The sequence below is a fragment of the Ovis aries genome, chromosome 5 (assembly GCF_016772045.2).
Source record: "Ovis aries strain OAR_USU_Benz2616 breed Rambouillet chromosome 5, ARS-UI_Ramb_v3.0, whole genome shotgun sequence".
NCBI classification, from domain to species: Eukaryota; Metazoa; Chordata; class Mammalia; order Artiodactyla; family Bovidae; genus Ovis; species Ovis aries.
Window position 1 is genome coordinate 19192539 of NC_056058.1, and position 16923 is coordinate 19209461.

Below are 16923 nucleotides of genomic sequence, written 5' to 3' on the forward strand. Positions count from 1 at the left end.
GTTGATAGTCTGACTGTCTGGGGCATGCACTCCTGCTCACATTCCTGCTCTGGGGAGGGGAAAGATTTGTCAAGGACAGTCTGACAAATGGGTCACAGGCCACACACACTGTATCACTGCTCAGGAGATAGACAGGCAGGTTGGAACAGAGGGGGCTTTGAGAAGGCCACAGGCCTCCCAGGCTCGCAGCAGGCACCAGTCTCCAAGGTCATGTCCCAGGAGGAGATAGGGACTGCCCTGTACCACAAACAGCCCTGCTCCCCTTATAAAGTAGGGCAGCGCAGCCCCTGGAAGCTCCCAGGATGCCCGGTCCATCTCTCTCTCTGGCCCTGGTGCTGTCGGCCATGGGGGCTCTGCTGAGGCCAGGGACCCCCAGGGAAGAGGTCTCCAATACCTCAGCCTCGCCCAGGGAGCAGGCCACAGGCAGCGGGACACTCATCTTTCAGCAAGGCTGGGACTGGCCACTCCCCAGTCTCTGGCTGCCAGGCAGCCCTCAGGACCCCCTGTGCCTGGTGACCCTGCATGGGAGTGGCAACGGGAGCAGGGCCCCCCTGCGGGTGGTGGGGTCCCTGAGCGGCTATGAGCAGGCCTTCCTGGAGGCTGTGCGGCGCACCCACTGGGGCCTGAGTGACTTGACCACCTTCGCTGTGTGCCCCGCTGGTGACGGGCAGCCTGTGCTGCCCCACCTGCAGCGGCTGCAGGCATGGCTGGGGGAGCCCGGGGGTCGGTGGCTGGTGGTCCTGCACCTGGAGGAAGGTATGTGTTGTGTCGGGGCTGGGGTGGGAGGCCAGGCTCTAGTGCCCTCCTCCCAAGAGCAGAGGACTGCAGAGCCCCCAGCCCAGACCCCTCCCCAGTCTCAGGAAGTGGAGGCTAATGGCCAGAGAGGTGGGTCACTGTATCTTTGCTTGTTTGGGGCCAGAAGTTCTCCAGCTCCCAGCCACCCCTCTCCCCATGCAGTGCCTGGCAGAGGGGGATGTGGGGGCTAACACCTTGTTCACCTACCTGGGAGCTACACAGTGGGGGATGGAGGAGGGAGGCAGGTCAGTGCAGCCTGATGGTCCAGCAGAGGAGTGCCTCTCCCTCCACACTGGGTAGCAAGAGGTTCCTGTTCCAAGGGATCGCTGTCCTCAGACCCACTACCAGGACTCCCCCAGGAGCTCTCCAGGCCTAGAGCCCCCAAGGGCTGGGGAAACACAGGTGGCAGCCCCACTGCCCACCCTATCCATCACTTCTAGGCCACTCCTGTCCCAGAGAAGCCAGGAGCCAGCGTCAAACCTCTCACCAGGTTCCCCCAGGCTTTGGTTGGCGTGGGGTCTCCTATGGAGGGGACAGGCTTAGGGGAGGTGCTCAGGCTTCGGTGGCTCAGGTGCCTCCCTTCTTCCTTTGTCCTGGCCGCAGTGACGTGGGAGCCGACACCCTTGCTGAGGTTCCAGGAGCCTCCACCTGGAGGAGCCAGCCCCCCAGAGCTGGCGCTGCTGGTGTTGTACCCAGGGCCTGGCCTGGAGGTCACTGTCACCGGGGCTGGGCTACCAGGCACCCAGGTACCAGGGAGTGGAATGTGGCTCTCTCAGGCCCCCCAGGCCCCCCCACAGAGCAAGGGAGGGATTATGGGTTTGTGTTTGTGTTGTTTTTAACTTGGCCTCACAGAAAGGCCACAAGTGTCCAGGCTAGACCTTGAGGGGATGTTAAGGGCAACAGGCAGAGCAGGGTTGGCATCCATGCCCTTCCCCCAACCTGGCTGAACTCCCCGTGTCTGCCTGCAGAGCCTCTGCCTGACCGCAGACTCGGACTTCCTGGCCTTGGTCGTGGACCCTCCGGAGGGGGCCTGGCGCCGGCCTGGGCTAGCCCTGACCCTGCAGCGCCGTGGAAATGGTAGGCCTTGCCTCGACAGGGACCCTACTGGGTGGCTGCCCTCGACCCGCAGACCCCAGCCCATCCCCGGCCGCTGAACCGCACGGCACACGCGCCTTCCCTCTCAGGTGAGCCCCTGAGCACCGCCCAGCTGCAGGCGCTGCTGTTCGGTGCAGACTCCCGCTGCTTCACACGAAAAACCCCGGCCCTGTTGCTCTTGCTGTCGGCGCGGTCGTCGGCACCGATGCCCGCGCACGGTCGGCTGGACTTGGTGCCCTTCCCACAGCCCAGGTGCGCGCAGGCTCGGACCTGGGGATGCGGGGAGTGTGGACGCCGCAGCCTTGCGCCCTCCCGACCCCCGACTCTGCTGTCCAGGCCTTCCCCAGAGCCAGAGGAGGCACCGCCCAGCGCCGATCCCTTCCTGGAGACTCTCACGCGCCTGGTGCGCGCGCTGCGGGGACCCCCGGCCCGGAGCTCGCCACCGCGACTGGCCTTGGACCCCGGCGCACTGGCTGGTTTCCCGCAGGGCCAGGTCAACCTGTCGGACCCCACGGCCCTGGAGCGCCTGCTGGACGGCGAGGAGCCGCTGCTGCTGCTGCTGCCGCCAACAGCAGCCACCACCGGGGTCCCCGCAACGCCGCAAGGTCCCAAGTCCCCTCTGTGGGCCGCGGGACTAGCGCGCCGTGTGGCTGCCGAGCTTCAGGCAGCAGCTGCCGAGCTGCGCGCCCTCCCTGGGCTGCCTCCTGCCGCCCCTCCGCTGCTGGCGCGCCTGCTGGCACTGTGCCCTGGAAACCCAGATGGCCCCGGCGGCCCGCTGCGCGCTCTGCTGCTACTCAAAGCGCTGCAGGGCCTGCGCGCTGAGTGGCGCGGGCGGGAGCGGAGCGGCTCTGCACGGGCGCAGCGCAGCACCGGAGCCGCGGCTGCAGACGGGCCGTGCGCTCTGCGTGAGCTGAGCGTAGACCTGCGGGCCGAGCGCTCGGTGCTCATCCCCGAGACATACCAGGCCAACAACTGCCAGGGCGCCTGCGGCTGGCCTCAGTCGGACCGCAACCCACGCTACGGCAACCACGTGGTGCTGCTGCTGAAGATGCAGGCCCGCGGCGCCGCCCTGGCGCGCCCGCCCTGCTGTGTGCCCACAGCCTACACAGGCAAGCTCCTCATCAGCCTGTCCGAGGAGCGCATCAGTGCGCACCACGTCCCGAACATGGTGGCCACCGAGTGCGGCTGCCGGTGACCTCCCGCTGTACTTGTGCTGCCCAGGCCCGTATTTATTCGGACCCCGTCATCGCCCCAATAAAGACGGGAAGGCACGCGGTTGGGGTGTTTGTGCATGTTTGGGGAAAGGCGGAGGCCTTCCCGCAGTCCTCGCCGTCTTCACCCGTTGTCCCCTTGCGCCTCCGTCCTCCCTCCACCCCCCACCCAAAGCTCCTTATCCGCGCCACGCAGGCCTGGGGCAGGTTCTGGGGTCCTGGTGCGAAGGAACAGACGATGAGGGGGCCGCAGCACTTGCTTTATTTAGCTGGAACCGCGGGGCCCTAGAGCAGATATTCAGAAACTCACGCACACAGGCCCCGGTCTCACTCAGTCCCTGCCTTTGCCGGCACGGCGCTTCTGGCGGCCCGGAGGCCGGTCCTCCTCATCGGGGCGCCGCGGGGAGACCCAGGCCTGCCTCTTCCTATCCTCGGGGGCTCCAGAGTCTCGCCCCCAAGGTCGATGGCCCCCTTCGCGGGCCTCCCAGCGTCGCGGTAGGGCCCCCTGGGGCTCCCTGGCACCACGTGGCTTCTCCTCTTTCCGTGGTTTCTCCTTTCTCAGCCTCTCCTCCTTCTGTGGCTTCTCCTTCCTGGGCCTCTCCTTCCGAGGCTTCTCCTTCAGCCTCTCCTTGGGCCCTCGGCCGGCAAGGGGCGCATGCTCCTCATCAGCAGCTTCTTCAGACTCCCATTCGTCCTTCTCTGCAGCCTCTTTGCTCCTAGGAACCTGGACCCTTTCCTCTAACTTCAAGGGGCGCTCAGGCTGCCTCACTGGAGGGGCCCAGGCCTCAGGCTTTGGCTGTTATGCAGACAAGTGCAGGGTGGTGGGATCAGCCACAATTCCATGGCTCAAGCCTCTTCCCCCAGTGAGGAGCCCACTGAGGAAGAGCTTACCAGGGGTGACGTTGGCCCCTTGGATGATGAGCTTGATGAGGCCCACGACTCAGGGACAGGTGCGGGGGCTTCTGCATCCCCAGCCACAGCCTCTGGGTGGGGACAGGAGGGGATGTGAGTCAGCCTGGGGCAGGAGTCGGGAGTGGAACCACAGCACACCATCCATCCCCTAGAGGCCCCTCTCCTGGGGACAGGCAAGGGGACCCAGCTGTCTCCACCCTGGTACACTGAGGCTAGGCTGGGTCCCTTCCAGCCCTGGGAAGGGGCTCCGGGTCTCCACTGCTGCTTCTCTTCAAACCTCCCTCATTCAGGGTGTGCCAGGATGCTCCAGTTTCTCTGAGGGCATGGGAGCACTGAGGCACACAGGAAAAGCCACACACTGAAATGGGGGTGCACATGGCCCTTCCTGGGCATGCAAGGCCCAGGGTATGGGGTGGTGAGGCAGGTGCATCAAGGTCCCTACTGGGGTGGGGGAGGAGGCAGATCTGTAAGATCTGTTGGTGAGAGGGATGGAGGGATCTCAGAGCCGGTACTAAATAGAGGGACTATTACGGGACCACGGGGGTGCACAAGGTCCGCTGCCCAGCAAGAAGTGCAGGGGGCCGCCAGGAACCCCTTACAAGATCCAGGCGGCCTGCACACCGCCTAGTGTCAGGGCACAGAGACCCTCCCCGTGGGGTGTCCCTGCTTCCGGGAAGGAGTAGCCAAGTGTGAGGCTCACCGCGGCACAGCTGGAAGGCGGAGCCCAACAGCGCCACAAGCGAGGCGAGCACCAGGCACTTGTTGAGCGTCAAGTCTCCCCAGGGCAGCTCGTCGCTCAGCGCTGCTGGCGGCGGCGGCGGTGGCGGCTGCGGTGGGGGTGCGGTCTGTGCCTTCTTCCGTGCGGGGCTCCGGGGTGCTGCAAGAGCAAGTGGTGGTTGGGTTCTCGGGCAGCCAGGGGCAGACCTGCGGCTAAAGTCAGCTCTGCTCTGCCCGGCTGTGTGGCCCTGGGCTGAGAAACTAAGCCCTGCTGGCTTGGCAGCTTCACTGGGATGCAGAGAATTTTCCAGAAGATAATTAGCTGAAGCTTAGTGGCAACTAAGCTGGTGTTATCATGAATTAGCGGAGACTCACAGCCCTTTCAGTTACAGCCGTGGAAACCGCTCAGCCGGGAGCCCCATACCGGCTATCCTCCCAGATCCAAGGACCCACCCTCCCCTCCCATGCTGGTCCATACCCATCCCCCCACCTCACCCCTGCCTCCTGCAAACCCACTTGCTCCTGCTTTCATTCTCTCCTTCCCAGTTCCTGAGGTCACTTTGGACACAGGCTCCTTTTCCATCTTCTTGGGCTTGGTGTCCACACTGCCTGTGGGGCTGCCCTCAGTCACCCGCTCCTGAGAATCCTGTAGGGACACGTGTCATCCTGGATGTTCCCTCTAAGGGAGACCGAACCTTCCCAGGGGCTGCAGAAACCCACCCTTTTAAGCCAGCACCTCCCTACTCCAGGAGCACCTCGGGCTGAAACCCAGAGGGAGGACCCCCCCCACCCCCACTACTCACATGGGACCGGCTGCTGGAGCCAGCCAACCTGGATGTCGCTGTTGGTGGAAAAAGAGGGGAGAATCAAAGTCGTGGGGACCCCCAGATCCCACTTTCTGTTGGGTTCTGCTGAGTGAGGGGCTGGGGACAGGAGATATCCCAGTTTACAGGTTAGAAAGTAGATAGACTCAGACAGCCTTGCACAAAAGCACACAGCAGGTCACTGGCAAGCCAGGATCTAAACCCTGACCTGTGTGGCCCAGCCCCATGTTTTCTGGGATCTTTACAACCCCCACCACCCCCCAGGACACTAATGGGCACAGAAGTTGGAAACAAGGAGCATGGTTTAAGCCAGTCCAGTGTGGAAGTCCAAGTCCTGGTTTCTGAAGGTGGGCCACCTGACTCAGAAGGAGGATGGGGGCGTGGGCTTCCTCCCCTGGCACCTTCTCCGGTACCTTGCACACTGTCCTCCTGAGGCTGGCCGGGACAAGGGTCAGCCAGTGCAGAGAGGTCCTCATCCACTTGGCAGCTGCCCAGGCCTCCATCCAGCTCCTCCAAGGCCCTGGTTGCCATGGAGACAGCTGAGCAGCAGCAGGCCCAGAGTCAGGCTAAGGGGAGTGGGGAAGAGGCAGCCTGAGCCCCTGCTATGGGCCTGGGCTTAGCTCTTAGAGAAGGGAGCTCCTTGCCTCCCCACACCACCACCCTGACTTGTCCCTCTGCCTGGAGCCACCTTCCCTGCTAACTTCACACTTGCGAAGGGCACGGCCCGACAGCCCTCCAGCAGGCACTCTCTTTGACATCCCCCCAGGTCTGTCTTGGGACCCCTCTGGATAGGCCAACTTCTACAGGCTCCAGTATCCCTGTGCACACAGCAGAGACCGCTGGGGCCCAGAGCAGGCTGGGTCCTGTCCATGGTCACACAGAGGTGAGTACAGAGCCTAAACCGGAACCCTTGGCCCCAGGGTCAGCTCATGTTCTCTGAGACCAGGGACTATTTTTATCTGGTGCCCAAGGCCAGCAGGGCAGGCCGGTTAGGGGCCCAGCCCCTCCTAGGCCCTTGCTCCCCTGGGGTCTCCCTCTGGGTCCTCCTTACCCCTCATTCCTGGCACCTAGCCTCCTTCCGGACCCTGTGGGTGTTGGAGCTCAAGCCCCAGCAGGCAGGACCAGCCTGACTCTGGCCATGACAGGCAGGGGCAGGGAGTGCCAGGCTTCCCACCCCTGACCCTGGGGTCCCTGCCTCCTCTATGCCATCCCCATAGGGCAGATGAAGAAACAGGCTGAAGGTGGAGCTGTGGACCAGAGGTGGTGCAGAATTGGAGCCAAACCCCATCTGTTGGCTCCCACGCCCCTGTTTTTTGGAATCCTCAGTGTCCCTGGCACCAGTGTTAGTGTGACCCATCCCTGGGCAGAAAGGGGACCCTTCCCTGGGGCCAGAGCAGTCGGTGGGGGAGGAGACCTATGGGTAGGGAGGGCCCCTAGGGTTGCGTGGGGGCAGCCACAGAAGTCGGGGACACCTCTGTGGACCTCAGGGGTGCCCTCCCAGGTCCTGGGGACCCCCCACCTCTTCCCAGCCCTCCTTGTGCCCCTCTTACCCACAGTCGCCACGCTGGGCCTGGTGGACAGCATGGAGCACGGGGAGGGTGGCCCCAGACAGACAGCAGCAGGTGGCTGGAGGCTGTGCTGTGGGCCAATCAGCTCCTCGGCCTGCTGTGGGAGGGGGGGGAGGGCCGCCCTGAGGTCCCTGGGGGGGGGCACACCCCTGCCTCGGAGCAGGGCCAGGCATTGGTGGACGGGTGGCCCCACCCCCACTAACATAGAACCATTGCCAGGCCTGCCACGGTGACCCTGGAAGCATTGCTTTCTGTCTCTCAGCCTTGGAAAAGAGGGTTGTGGGGGGTGAGAGTACCCACAAAGCATGGTTACCTCGCCTTTATAGGCAACTCTTAAGTGCCGGGCTCTGCAGCAGCTAAAGGATCACAGCCCTGTGCAGTCGGGGGCCATCAGGGAGGGCTTCCTGGAGGAGGATGGCACCGTCAAAGGGAATCCAGGCTCTACCCACTGGCTTGGCCCAGGCTCAGCTCAGAGCCCTCAGTTTCTTCATCTGGAAAGTGGGGTCATTTCCTCCTGGCAGGCAATGAGGTGAGAATGAGTTTATCTGGATTAAACAACCACTCGAATGTGAGCTGCTTTTTTTTCCCCCTTAATTGAAGTATAGTTGGTTTACCATTGTATTAATAGTTTTAATTACTGTTGTATTAATTTCTGCTGCACAGCTGTACAGCAAATTAACTCAGTTATACATAAACTCTTTTTCACATTATTTTTCATTATGGTTTATCACAGGATGTTAAATATAGTTCCCTGTACTGTACATTGGAAACTTGCTGTTTATCCTATATATAATAGTTTGCATCTGGTTATCCCAAACTCTCAGTCCTTCCCTCCCCCACTCCCCCTCCCCCTTGGCAACCGCAAGTCTTTTCTGTCTGTGAGTCTTTTTCATAGGTATGTTCATTTGTGTCATATTTTAAATTCCACATATAAGTAATGTCATATGGTATCTGTTTTTCTCTTTCTCACTTACTTTGAGTGAGTGATAGCTGCTCAGTCATGCCTGACTCTTTGCAACCCCATGGAGACTTACTTTGCTTAGTGTGATAATCTCCAGGTCCATCCATGTTGCTGCAAATGACATTATTTCATTCTTTATTTTGACTAATATTCCATTGTAAATATACCATATTATATATGAATATACAATATGTATATGTATATATTGAATGTTGTATATACCATATCTTTATCCATTCCTCTGTTAATAAGCACTTAGATTGTTTCCATGTCTTGGTTATTGTGAGCAATGCTGCTATGAACACTGGGGTGCATGCATCTTTTTGATCTAGAGTTTTGTCTGGATATATGCCCGGAAGTGGGACTGCTGGATCATATGGGCTTCCTAGGCATTGGTGATGGACAGGGAAGCTTGGCTTGCTGTAGTCCAAGGGGTCGCAAAGTGCAGACACGTCTGAGCGACTGAACTGAACTGATGGGCTTCCTAAGGAAATTGCCTGCAATGCAGGAAGACCTGGGTTCCATCCCTGGCCAGGAAGATCTCCTGGAGAAGAAAATGGCAATCCACTTATTCTTGCCTGGAGAATTCTACGGATAGAGGCCCCTGGCAGGCTACAGTCCACGGGGATACAAAGAGTCGGACATGACTGAGTGACTGACACACACACGGCAGCTCTACATCCCACCTGGCCACATAGCCACGTTTGTTTAGTCAATCATCGAACACATACCACTCAGTCCAGCCAATCAGTAAAGGAAACCAACTTTGTCATTTAAAAACTGCATTTATTTATTTATTTTGGCTCTACTGTGTCTTCATTCCTGTGTTACTGTGCGGGCTTCTCTGTAGTTGAGGTGAGCAGGGGCTACTCTTGTTGCAAAGCATGAGCTCTAGGGCACACAGAGCTCAGTAGTTGTGGTACATGGGCTCAGTGGTTGAAGCTCCCAGGCTGTAGAGCACAGGTTCAATCATTGTGGTGCACGGACTTAGTTGCTCTGCAGCATGTGGAATCTTCCCGGACCAAGGATCGAACCTATGTCCCCTGCATTGGCAGGCAGATTCCCATCCACTCTACCACCAGGGAAGCCCCCATCTTAACCATTTTTAAGTGACAGTTGTACATTCACATTCTTGGGCAACCACCCCCACCATCCATCTCCAGAACTTTCTCATCTTCCCAAACTGAAGTTCTGCCCTATTTAAGACTAACTCTCTAGCCCCTGGCCCCCACCAAATACTGCCTATTTCTATGGGTCTGACTAGGGTTAAAACATACTACTTCGCACATTTTATAAGACCCTTACAAGGTTACATTTCTATTTGTACCTCCCATTCTCCATATACTGTTGTTTTACTTCAAATATGATGTAAAATCAATCTCAGGATTTTGCCAGCGGTCCAGTATTTAGATTACACGCTTCCACTGCAGAGGAGATGAATTTGATCCCTGGTCAGGGAACTAAGATCCCACATGCTATGTGGCCAAAGAAGACCAGAACAGTTAGAATAGACTTCATTCTACAATGAAGCACAAAACTTCTGAGGTCCCTACTGGATGCCTCACATACTCAATGAATTAAATGCACCTTTAAAAAAAATTATTATTTTTCTTTGACTGTGCTGAGTCTTAGTTGCAGTATGTGGGATCTAGTTCCCTGGCCAGGGATCGAACCTGGGCCCCCTGCATTGGAGCACAGAGACACCCGCCGGACCACCAGAGAAGTCCCTCTCTCCACCTTTGCTGGCAGGTTCTCCAAGCAGTCCCACAATAGACAAGCTCTCAGGGATTGTCCTTTCCCCAGCCTTGTTCTTTGCCCGGCCTCCTGAAGTTTCACCACATGCACTTATAGCTGGATATTCAAACAAACACCTGAGGGCACCCCTGTGAAGATTTAAGAGCAGTTTCTTAAAATAGTTCCCTGTTCTCCAGCACACCACCCTCCAGACTGCAGCCACTTTGACCTGTCACCTCCCATCTCTGTTTCCTCAGACTATGAAAACTCTGTGTTCTGTTTGGGTTTCCCCTCTCTGACCTACAGCCTGGAAATCACTTACAGGCAGAATTCTGGGGCAACTCTGGGGCTCATCCTGTTTGTTTCCCTCCTCTCTCCACTGCCTATTGTATGCTATCTGAAAACCAGTGTTTTATATATTTTGTCCAGTTCCCCAGTTTTGGGTGGAAGGGCAATTCCCATAGCAATGACTTACCAGCTATGTTTCTTTTAAATAGCTGGTCAGGAATCCATTGTGTGGTTATGCCAGAACCTATTTATCCAGTTTTCAGTTCTCTCTTGTATACTTGTTTAACCTATGATGTTACTTAAGCTGGGGCTTCCCAGGTGGTGTAGTGGTAAAGAATCTGCCTGCCAAGGCAGGAGACATGGGTTCAATTCCTGGGTTGGGAAGGTCCCCTGGAGTAGGAAATGGCAATCCACTCCAGTATTCCTGCTTGGAGAATTCCAAGTCCGTGGGGTCGCAAAGGGTTGGACATGACTGAGCAACTGTGCATGCACGTTAATCTTTCATCATAGATTAATTTTGGCACCTCATAGCATGCAGGATCCTCGTTCTTTGAGCAGGGATCAAACATAGAGCCCCAACCATCGGACTGCCAGGGAAGACCCTGCCATAGATTAAATCTGCATGCAACTGGGCATCATATCAGCAGAACCATGCTGTGTACACTCTTTAATGTTCGGTTTATTATGTTCAACATTGTGTGTGTGTGCTTCACCTATTTTGTTCTCTGTTAGTACTTTGTTCTTTTCCTTGCTGCAAAGTTATACCAGGGAGTTATGTATCCATTTTCTGTTGATAGATATTTGGATCCTTTTGAGTTTTTGGCTAACATAAATACAGTTACTGTGAACATTCTTGTTCCAGTCTTCGGTGGATGTATTTATGCTTTCCTGTTGGGAACAGTGGTAGAATTTTTGGGTTAAAGGGCATACATATATTAGCTTTAAAAGATACAGCCAAAATTTTTTAAAGTTTAGGGCACACCCTGCGATGTGTGGGACCTTAGTTCTCAGACCAGGGATGGAAAACGTGTCCCCTGCAGTGGAAGCATGGAGTCCTAACCACTGGACTGCCAAGGAAGCCCCCCTCAGTGTGGTTTAACTTTACTTTTCTTTTATGACTGAGATAGGGCATCCTATTGGCCATATGCATCTTTTATTTTGTGAAGCGCATATTCACAACTTGTGCCATATTTCAACTGGGTTGTCTTTTTCTTCACAATTTGTAGGAATTTTTGTTTGGTTCTGCTTTATTTTCTGTTTAATTATATCGTGGATATAAATCTTTTGTCCAATATATGTATTACAAATATCTTACCCCAGTTTGTGGCTTGCTTTTTTTACTTTCTTCATGGTGGATTCTGGTGGGCAGGAACCAAGTGTATCTCATTCACTTGCCAGGCCTAGGACACAGTTGGCACTCAATAAATGTTAGTTGAAGGAATGAATTGGCTTCCTTGGTGGTTCAGACGGTAAAGAATCTGCCTACAATAAGGGAAACCGCCAATCGATCCCTGGGTTGGGAAGATCTTCTAGACAAGGGCATGGCAACACACTCCAGTATTCTTGTCTGGGAAATCTCATGGACAGACGAGCCTGGCGGGCTATAGCCCATCGCGTCGCGAAGAGTCGTACACGACTGAGCAACTAACTAAGCACAGCACAGAACGAGTGAATGGGTTGAAGTCCTATCTCTCGATCTCAATTTCTTCACGTGGGCACGTTAATTCCTGTTGTTCACTCGCTCAATCTTGTCCAACACTTTGTGTCCCTATGGACAGCAGTGTGCCAGGCTTTCCTGTCCTTCATCATCTCCCAGAGTTTCCTCAGTCATGTCCATTGAGTTGATGATGCCATCCAACCGTTTCATACTTCATTGCCCTTCTTCTCCCTTCAATCTTTCTGCCCATATCATATACTCCCCATATCACAGAATTTTGTGACACTTGCAGGACATACGAGACCAGTCCACCGCAGAGCGGGATTTGGAGGTTCTCTGACAACGTCAGCTTTTAGAATCAGAAGGGGCGGAGCTAGGTTCTTCTCAGGGAACCTCTTCGAGAAGCTCCACGTGGGCGCCCCGCCCACAGCAGGCCCCGCCCACATCTGTCACATAGTTGAGGGGCGGGGCAAGAAGGCGCGCGTAGAGGGCGTGGTAACATTCCGGAACGGGGAAGTAGGTGGAGTTCCGGAGGTCACTGACCTATGAGGGGGAAAAGCGCTGACACGCAGGGGGCGTGGCTGGGCCGCCCGAAGGCCGTTGTCTGCTTTTCCATTGGACGGCCTGGCGTCGTCAGGGAAACGCGGCGTCTAGGAGTGAAGAGGCGGGGCCTGTAGGGAGGCGGGGCTTCCGGGGGCCGGCCGCCGGGCCGGGGCTCCCGCCGTCAGCTGACCGACCGCCATCTTGTCGGCCATTTGCAAGCGGCGCGGCGCGGAGCCGGAGTGGTGGGGAGCGCGGCCTGCCGAGCGGGTCGCTGCCGCCGCCGCCCCGTCAGCCGCCGCCGACCTGGCCTGGGAGTCCGCCCCTCCGCGGCGGCCGGCAGCACAGCGCTCCGCGGGCGGCAAGCGCGGCCCCTGGGCTCCCTCAGGGCGGTCGGCCGTGGGCCTCCCGGGGCTCGAGCCCGGCGGCGGCCGCCGCGATGGCCCTCAAGATGGTCAAGGGCAGCATCGACCGCATGTTCGACAAGAATCTGCAGGACCTGGTGCGCGGCATCCGCAACCACAAGGAGGACGAGGTGATCCCAGCGCGCCGACCCTGGCCCTGGCCCGGACTCTCGCCCTGACTGACCCAGTCCGACCCGACCCGGTTCCCGGCTCTGCCCCTGATTCCGGCCCCCCGCCCGCCCCCGCGGCCCCGCTCCCGGCTGGAGCCCCGCCTGCCTGCGGCCTCGACCTCCGTACCTCTGCCCGTTCCTTCTCCGAGCCTCAGTTTATCCTCTTGGAGTTGGGGGCCCATCTCCCGCTCCCCGAGGGTGGCCCGAAAGAGACTTCGCAGGTCCCCACCCTCGCTAGCGGCGGATCTCTGATCTTGAATGTGTTTGTGTATCTCTTGTTCAAAATGCAGAGCCCCCTGCCCCGCCCCAGGCCTGGGACTCCTTGTTGGGGGACCCTCCTCTTCTGCGGGCCGCCCCCGGAGGAAACCCTTTCTGGGATAAACGCACGTCCAGGTTGCTCCCTGGTGTCTGGTCCGGAATTGGCCTTGCCTCCTGGGCTCGAGTCCCCCAGAAGGTGGGGCCGCCCCTCCTAGCGGGTAAGGGGTGGGGCAGCCGACGTTCTAGGCCAAATTAAGGAAGCAGCTCAGGAGTCCTGGAATAGGGAAGCAGACTTCAACTAGACACCCGAAAGCAAGAGGGGAAAAGGTTTTCCAGAAGTAGTGTTGTAACAGTGGGCACCATTTTCTTCCCTCCCGCCACCGCGCAACCTGTGACCTAGATTTAGGAGGAATGGGGACAGTTAGTGACCACCAGACCACTGGCTTCCGGGGAGGGAGACCCAAATCTGCACTTACACAATGGAAGGTGGAGCAAGTCCCCTTTTCCTTGCCTGAGAGTGAGGCTCCCCGATGGAGAGCAGCTGTCGGACAGGTCCCACGACCAGGTGCCACCTGGCCGGCCCTCACAGTGGTGCCGAGGAAGCCAGCAGAGCCGAGAGGAAAGTGCAGGGACATTAAGGAATTCGCTGGCAGGCACCAAGAGCCCCGGGTGCTGTCCTTCTGCGGAGAGCTTGAGTTCCTGCCTCTGTTGCACTTTATCAGAATGGGTGTGACCTCGCTGAAATGTAATTAGGTTATTTTGGTTCATTTCTGTAACTCGACCACCTTCCCTTCTTTGGCTACACCTAGGCACCTAGGTTTTGCATCACGTTAAACACTCTGGCCAGTTCCGCTGGTCACAACAGTAGTGAACTCTTGGTCTGATCTTTAGTTTCTCTTTGAAAGAATAGCTGGTCAGCCTGCATTTCAGACCCCAGGGCATGGCAAAGTAAATATGTGGAAGGAGTTTGCACTCTCAGATTGCTTTTTCTGCGCTGGTTGACCTCCAGATACCCCCCTCTGGTAGTGGGTGTTATTGAGCAGTGTTTTCGGAGATTCTGAGGAGGGGCCGAGGGTTTTTGCCCTGGAGAAATGCGAGTTCAAGTTAGGGCGTCTGCTTTTTAGGGTGCAAGCCTGTTATCAGGGGCAGTGCCCTGAATCATGCTCTATTCACTCAGAATTGGTAGGAACTGATGGCTTGATCCTCAGGCTTGGAGCCCATTATTTGGCATTTTGATGGTGGTGGTGCCTGGGTTCCACGCAGATGCTGTCCAGGCCTGTGGGCGATTCCCACAGGATGTGGCTCAGTATTCGAGGGTCCCTCATCAGAAGATCTGTGATCTGGTCGGTCATGACTGGCTCCAGATGTTGGGGAGCACAGCAGGCAGCTATGGAGTTACTCTTAGCTCCGAAACCACCCCCCATTCCAAGGAAGACTGGCAGTAGTGTAGTTTTCCCTCAGAGTTTACTGTTTACAATAGGTTGTAGCTTAAACTCCTGTTGTGGCACCATAGAAGTGAGGCTTGGCAGTGACCTTAAAAAAAGCCGGATGGAATGGCATCATGATTTAGCATGTGACGTTGTGATACCCAAGTCCAGGTTCTTGGTCCTGTTTGAGTGAGGGGAGAGTTCCCTAGTGTAAAGTGGGAGGGACGGCTACCCCCACCCCCCAATCTTGTTGAGTGCCTATAACTCAGGCTTCTGTGAGCTCCCCAAAGAAGAATCCAGAAAGTCCAGACCCCTGGCAGAGTGTGAAACTTTTGCTTCTGCTTGGAGTAGTAAGCATGTGCATGCCTGTGAGTGGGGTTACCATGGAAAACATGCTTTTTACAGTGACTCAAAGAAGTTTGAAAAATAATGGGCTGATTCCCATCTTTCTGGGGTGCTTGAGTTTCAATGTATATTAATATAGCACCAGCTCATGTGGGCAGGTGAGGAAAGTCACTTGGGAGTGTCCTTGCTTCTGAAACTTGTGTATAAGAAAAAACCAAATGATTTTCAATGTTCAATTCTTATGAGTACTTTTCATATTTGGGAGTAAACCTTTCCTTTCAGCCTTTTTAGATTATATGCATAACTTTTTATAATAAGCTCAGTGTTTATGGAAGTGAAAAGGTAAAATACTTCTTCCCAGAAATCAGTTCGAGAGTTTTTCTCTGTAAATAGAACTTGAGGGAAGATTCTGTTAAGGTTTTGTGCTGCTCTTCCCTGTTATGGTGGCAGCCCTTCCTGAGTGCTGTCCATGTCCCTGAAGTGCTCCTGAGGACCAACCCTCTGAGTGTGGGTGCACACCTCCACCCCCCTCCCTGCCCCCGCCAGCAATCAAGTGGGTTCCACTTTGTCTGTGTCCCAGCTCACTCCATCAGGTGGCACCTTGCAGTTGTCAGTTTTTGTGTGGGGTCTGAGCTTGCGTCTAACCTACTCAACTGGTTTCTGAACTTGAAAAATTCACTCCTAATTTTGTATAGTTGGCTGTGTGTATCCATAGGTTCTGCATTCACCAACTGGATTGAAAGTATATTTTTAAAAATTCCAGAAAGTTCCAAGAAGCAAGGCTTGCTGCACACTGGCAACTATTGGAATACACAGCACTTACATTGGGTCAGGTGTTGTAAGTCATCTCACAATGAGTTAAAGTGAACGGAAGGATGTGTGTACGTCATGTAGAAGTTCATTATATGGGAGGGACTGGAGTGTCTGAGGATTCTGGTGTCTTCGGGGGTCTGGAACGAGTCCCCTGCAACAGCAAGGGTTGACTGTGGAGTGGTATTTTGGAATTGGGCATAATCTGGGATTAAGATTGAACTGTACGAAGTGCTGTTATTCTAGGGTCTCTGACCTCAGAAATGCAATTTCCTGGGGTTCAGCCCTTGCCAGGGTGTCTGGCGCTCCTTGGGCCCTGAGGTCTGTGCAGGGCTGCCGCTCGTTGCCCTAGGGACAGTTACTGAAGCATGTGTTGTGTCTGGTGCGGTGCTTTTGGTTATTCTGTAAGACTTTCTATTTTAAAAACTGAGAAGACTAAAGATAGGAAGTTTAGTAAACAAATTTAGTAAACACCCTGAGTCAGGGTGTCTCCCCCTTGGCACTGCTGACTTCAGTCTGGGTCAGTCCTGAAGGGGGCTGTCCTGGGCACTGTGGGGTGTTGAGCAGTGTCTCTGGCCTCACCTGTGTGATGCCAGGCCTCCCCCAGTCTTGATAATCACAGTGTTCGCAGATACGCCCCAGTGTCCCCTAGGCGCGGGATGCCCTGACCATAATTGATAGAGAAGATTTCTCTGGGTTTCTTAATGCTTCCCCTTCATCTAGGTGACCCTTGTTCCCTGTGCTGTCACTGTGTTGTTGGACCCTATGCTGTTGTGAGATAAGGAGGCCTGTCTCTGCTCGTGTGGCAGAGCTCCGGGAACCTTTGTAGCTTCCTAAGCAACAAAGGTAACTGGGAGCATCCTGGTTGGGGTGTTCAGTCTCTGCCCCGGGTTCCTGGCCCCAAGCTGCTGAGTCCCTTGGGGTTTCCTGGGAGATGGGGTGTCTTTTGTTCTGATGAGGTGACTCTTTGTGGGACTGGGGCACCAGAAAGGCCAGGCCATGGTTTGAAACTTGGGACTTTCAGACACTCCCCTCCAGTCCTCTAGAGAAGGAGGAGGGGCTGCAGGTGGAGTTTATGATGGATCATGTATTTGTGATGAAGCCTCCATAAAAATCTCTGAAGTGTGGGCTTCAGGGAGAGTCTTGGTTGGGGAAAGCACCTGTGTGCGGGGTGGCACACCGCCTGCTGTGAGGGCAGAAATCCTGC

General features: G+C 56.0%; 3 protein-coding genes and 1 long non-coding RNA gene across 4 annotated transcripts in view; 2 read left to right on the forward strand and 2 right to left on the reverse strand.

Moving 5' to 3' along the window:
• The first annotated feature begins 292 nt into the window (after positions 1 to 292).
• Positions 293 to 3144, forward strand: AMH (anti-Mullerian hormone). The gene is made up of 5 exons (NM_001308599.1): positions 293 to 756; positions 1399 to 1541; positions 1764 to 1872; positions 1980 to 2142; positions 2227 to 3144. The coding sequence occupies exons 1-5, from the start codon at positions 303 to 305 to the stop codon at positions 3083 to 3085; spliced, it is 1728 nt and encodes a 575-aa protein (NP_001295528.1). The 5' UTR covers positions 293 to 302; the 3' UTR covers positions 3086 to 3144.
• Positions 3145 to 3344: 200 nt separating this feature from the next.
• JSRP1 (junctional sarcoplasmic reticulum protein 1) lies at positions 3345 to 7168 on the reverse strand. The gene is made up of 7 exons (XM_027969935.2): positions 7105 to 7168; positions 5968 to 6120; positions 5534 to 5571; positions 5247 to 5376; positions 4714 to 4890; positions 3993 to 4084; positions 3345 to 3897 (listed from the first exon to the last, which is right to left on the reverse strand). Exons 2-7 carry the CDS (start codon positions 6083 to 6085, stop codon positions 3433 to 3435), a joined length of 1020 nt encoding a protein of 339 aa, XP_027825736.1. The 5' UTR covers positions 6086 to 6120; positions 7105 to 7168; the 3' UTR covers positions 3345 to 3432.
• A 1680-nt stretch (positions 7169 to 8848) lies between these two features.
• Positions 8849 to 13297, reverse strand: LOC132659809 (uncharacterized). The gene is made up of 2 exons (XR_009600657.1): positions 13004 to 13297; positions 8849 to 12412 (listed from the first exon to the last, which is right to left on the reverse strand). It is a non-coding gene; the product is annotated as an uncharacterized LOC132659809 (long non-coding RNA).
• AP3D1 (adaptor related protein complex 3 subunit delta 1) overlaps positions 12509 to 16923 on the forward strand; it is a 33359-nt gene continuing 28944 nt past the window's right edge. The window contains exon 1 of the mRNA XM_027969936.3: positions 12509 to 12837. Coding sequence (XP_027825737.1) covers positions 12742 to 12837 — 96 coding nt within the window. The 5' untranslated portion in view covers positions 12509 to 12741. The remainder of the gene's footprint in view (positions 12838 to 16923) is intronic.

Bases quoted from the DNA above. Each gene is read 5' to 3' on its own strand.
- JSRP1 (XM_027969935.2), bottom strand. From the start codon at position 6,085: ATGGCAACCAGGGCCTTGGAGGAGCTGGATGGAGGCCTGGGCAGCTGC. The intron at 4,891-5,246 runs GTGGGTTTGCAG...TTGCTCTTGCAG, and splicing joins GAGAATGAAAGCAGGAGCAA to CACCCCGGAGCCCCGCACGG. The intron at 4,085-4,713 runs GTGAGCCTCACA...GTCCCCACCCAG, and splicing joins CGCCTTCCAGCTGTGCCGCG to AGGCTGTGGCTGGGGATGCA.
- AMH (NM_001308599.1), top strand. From the start codon at position 303: ATGCCCGGTCCATCTCTCTCTCTGGCCCTGGTGCTGTCGGCCATGGGG. The intron at 1,542-1,763 runs GTACCAGGGAGT...GTCTGCCTGCAG, and splicing joins CTGGGCTACCAGGCACCCAG to AGCCTCTGCCTGACCGCAGA. The intron at 1,873-1,979 runs GTAGGCCTTGCC...CTTCCCTCTCAG, and splicing joins CCTGCAGCGCCGTGGAAATG to GTGAGCCCCTGAGCACCGCC.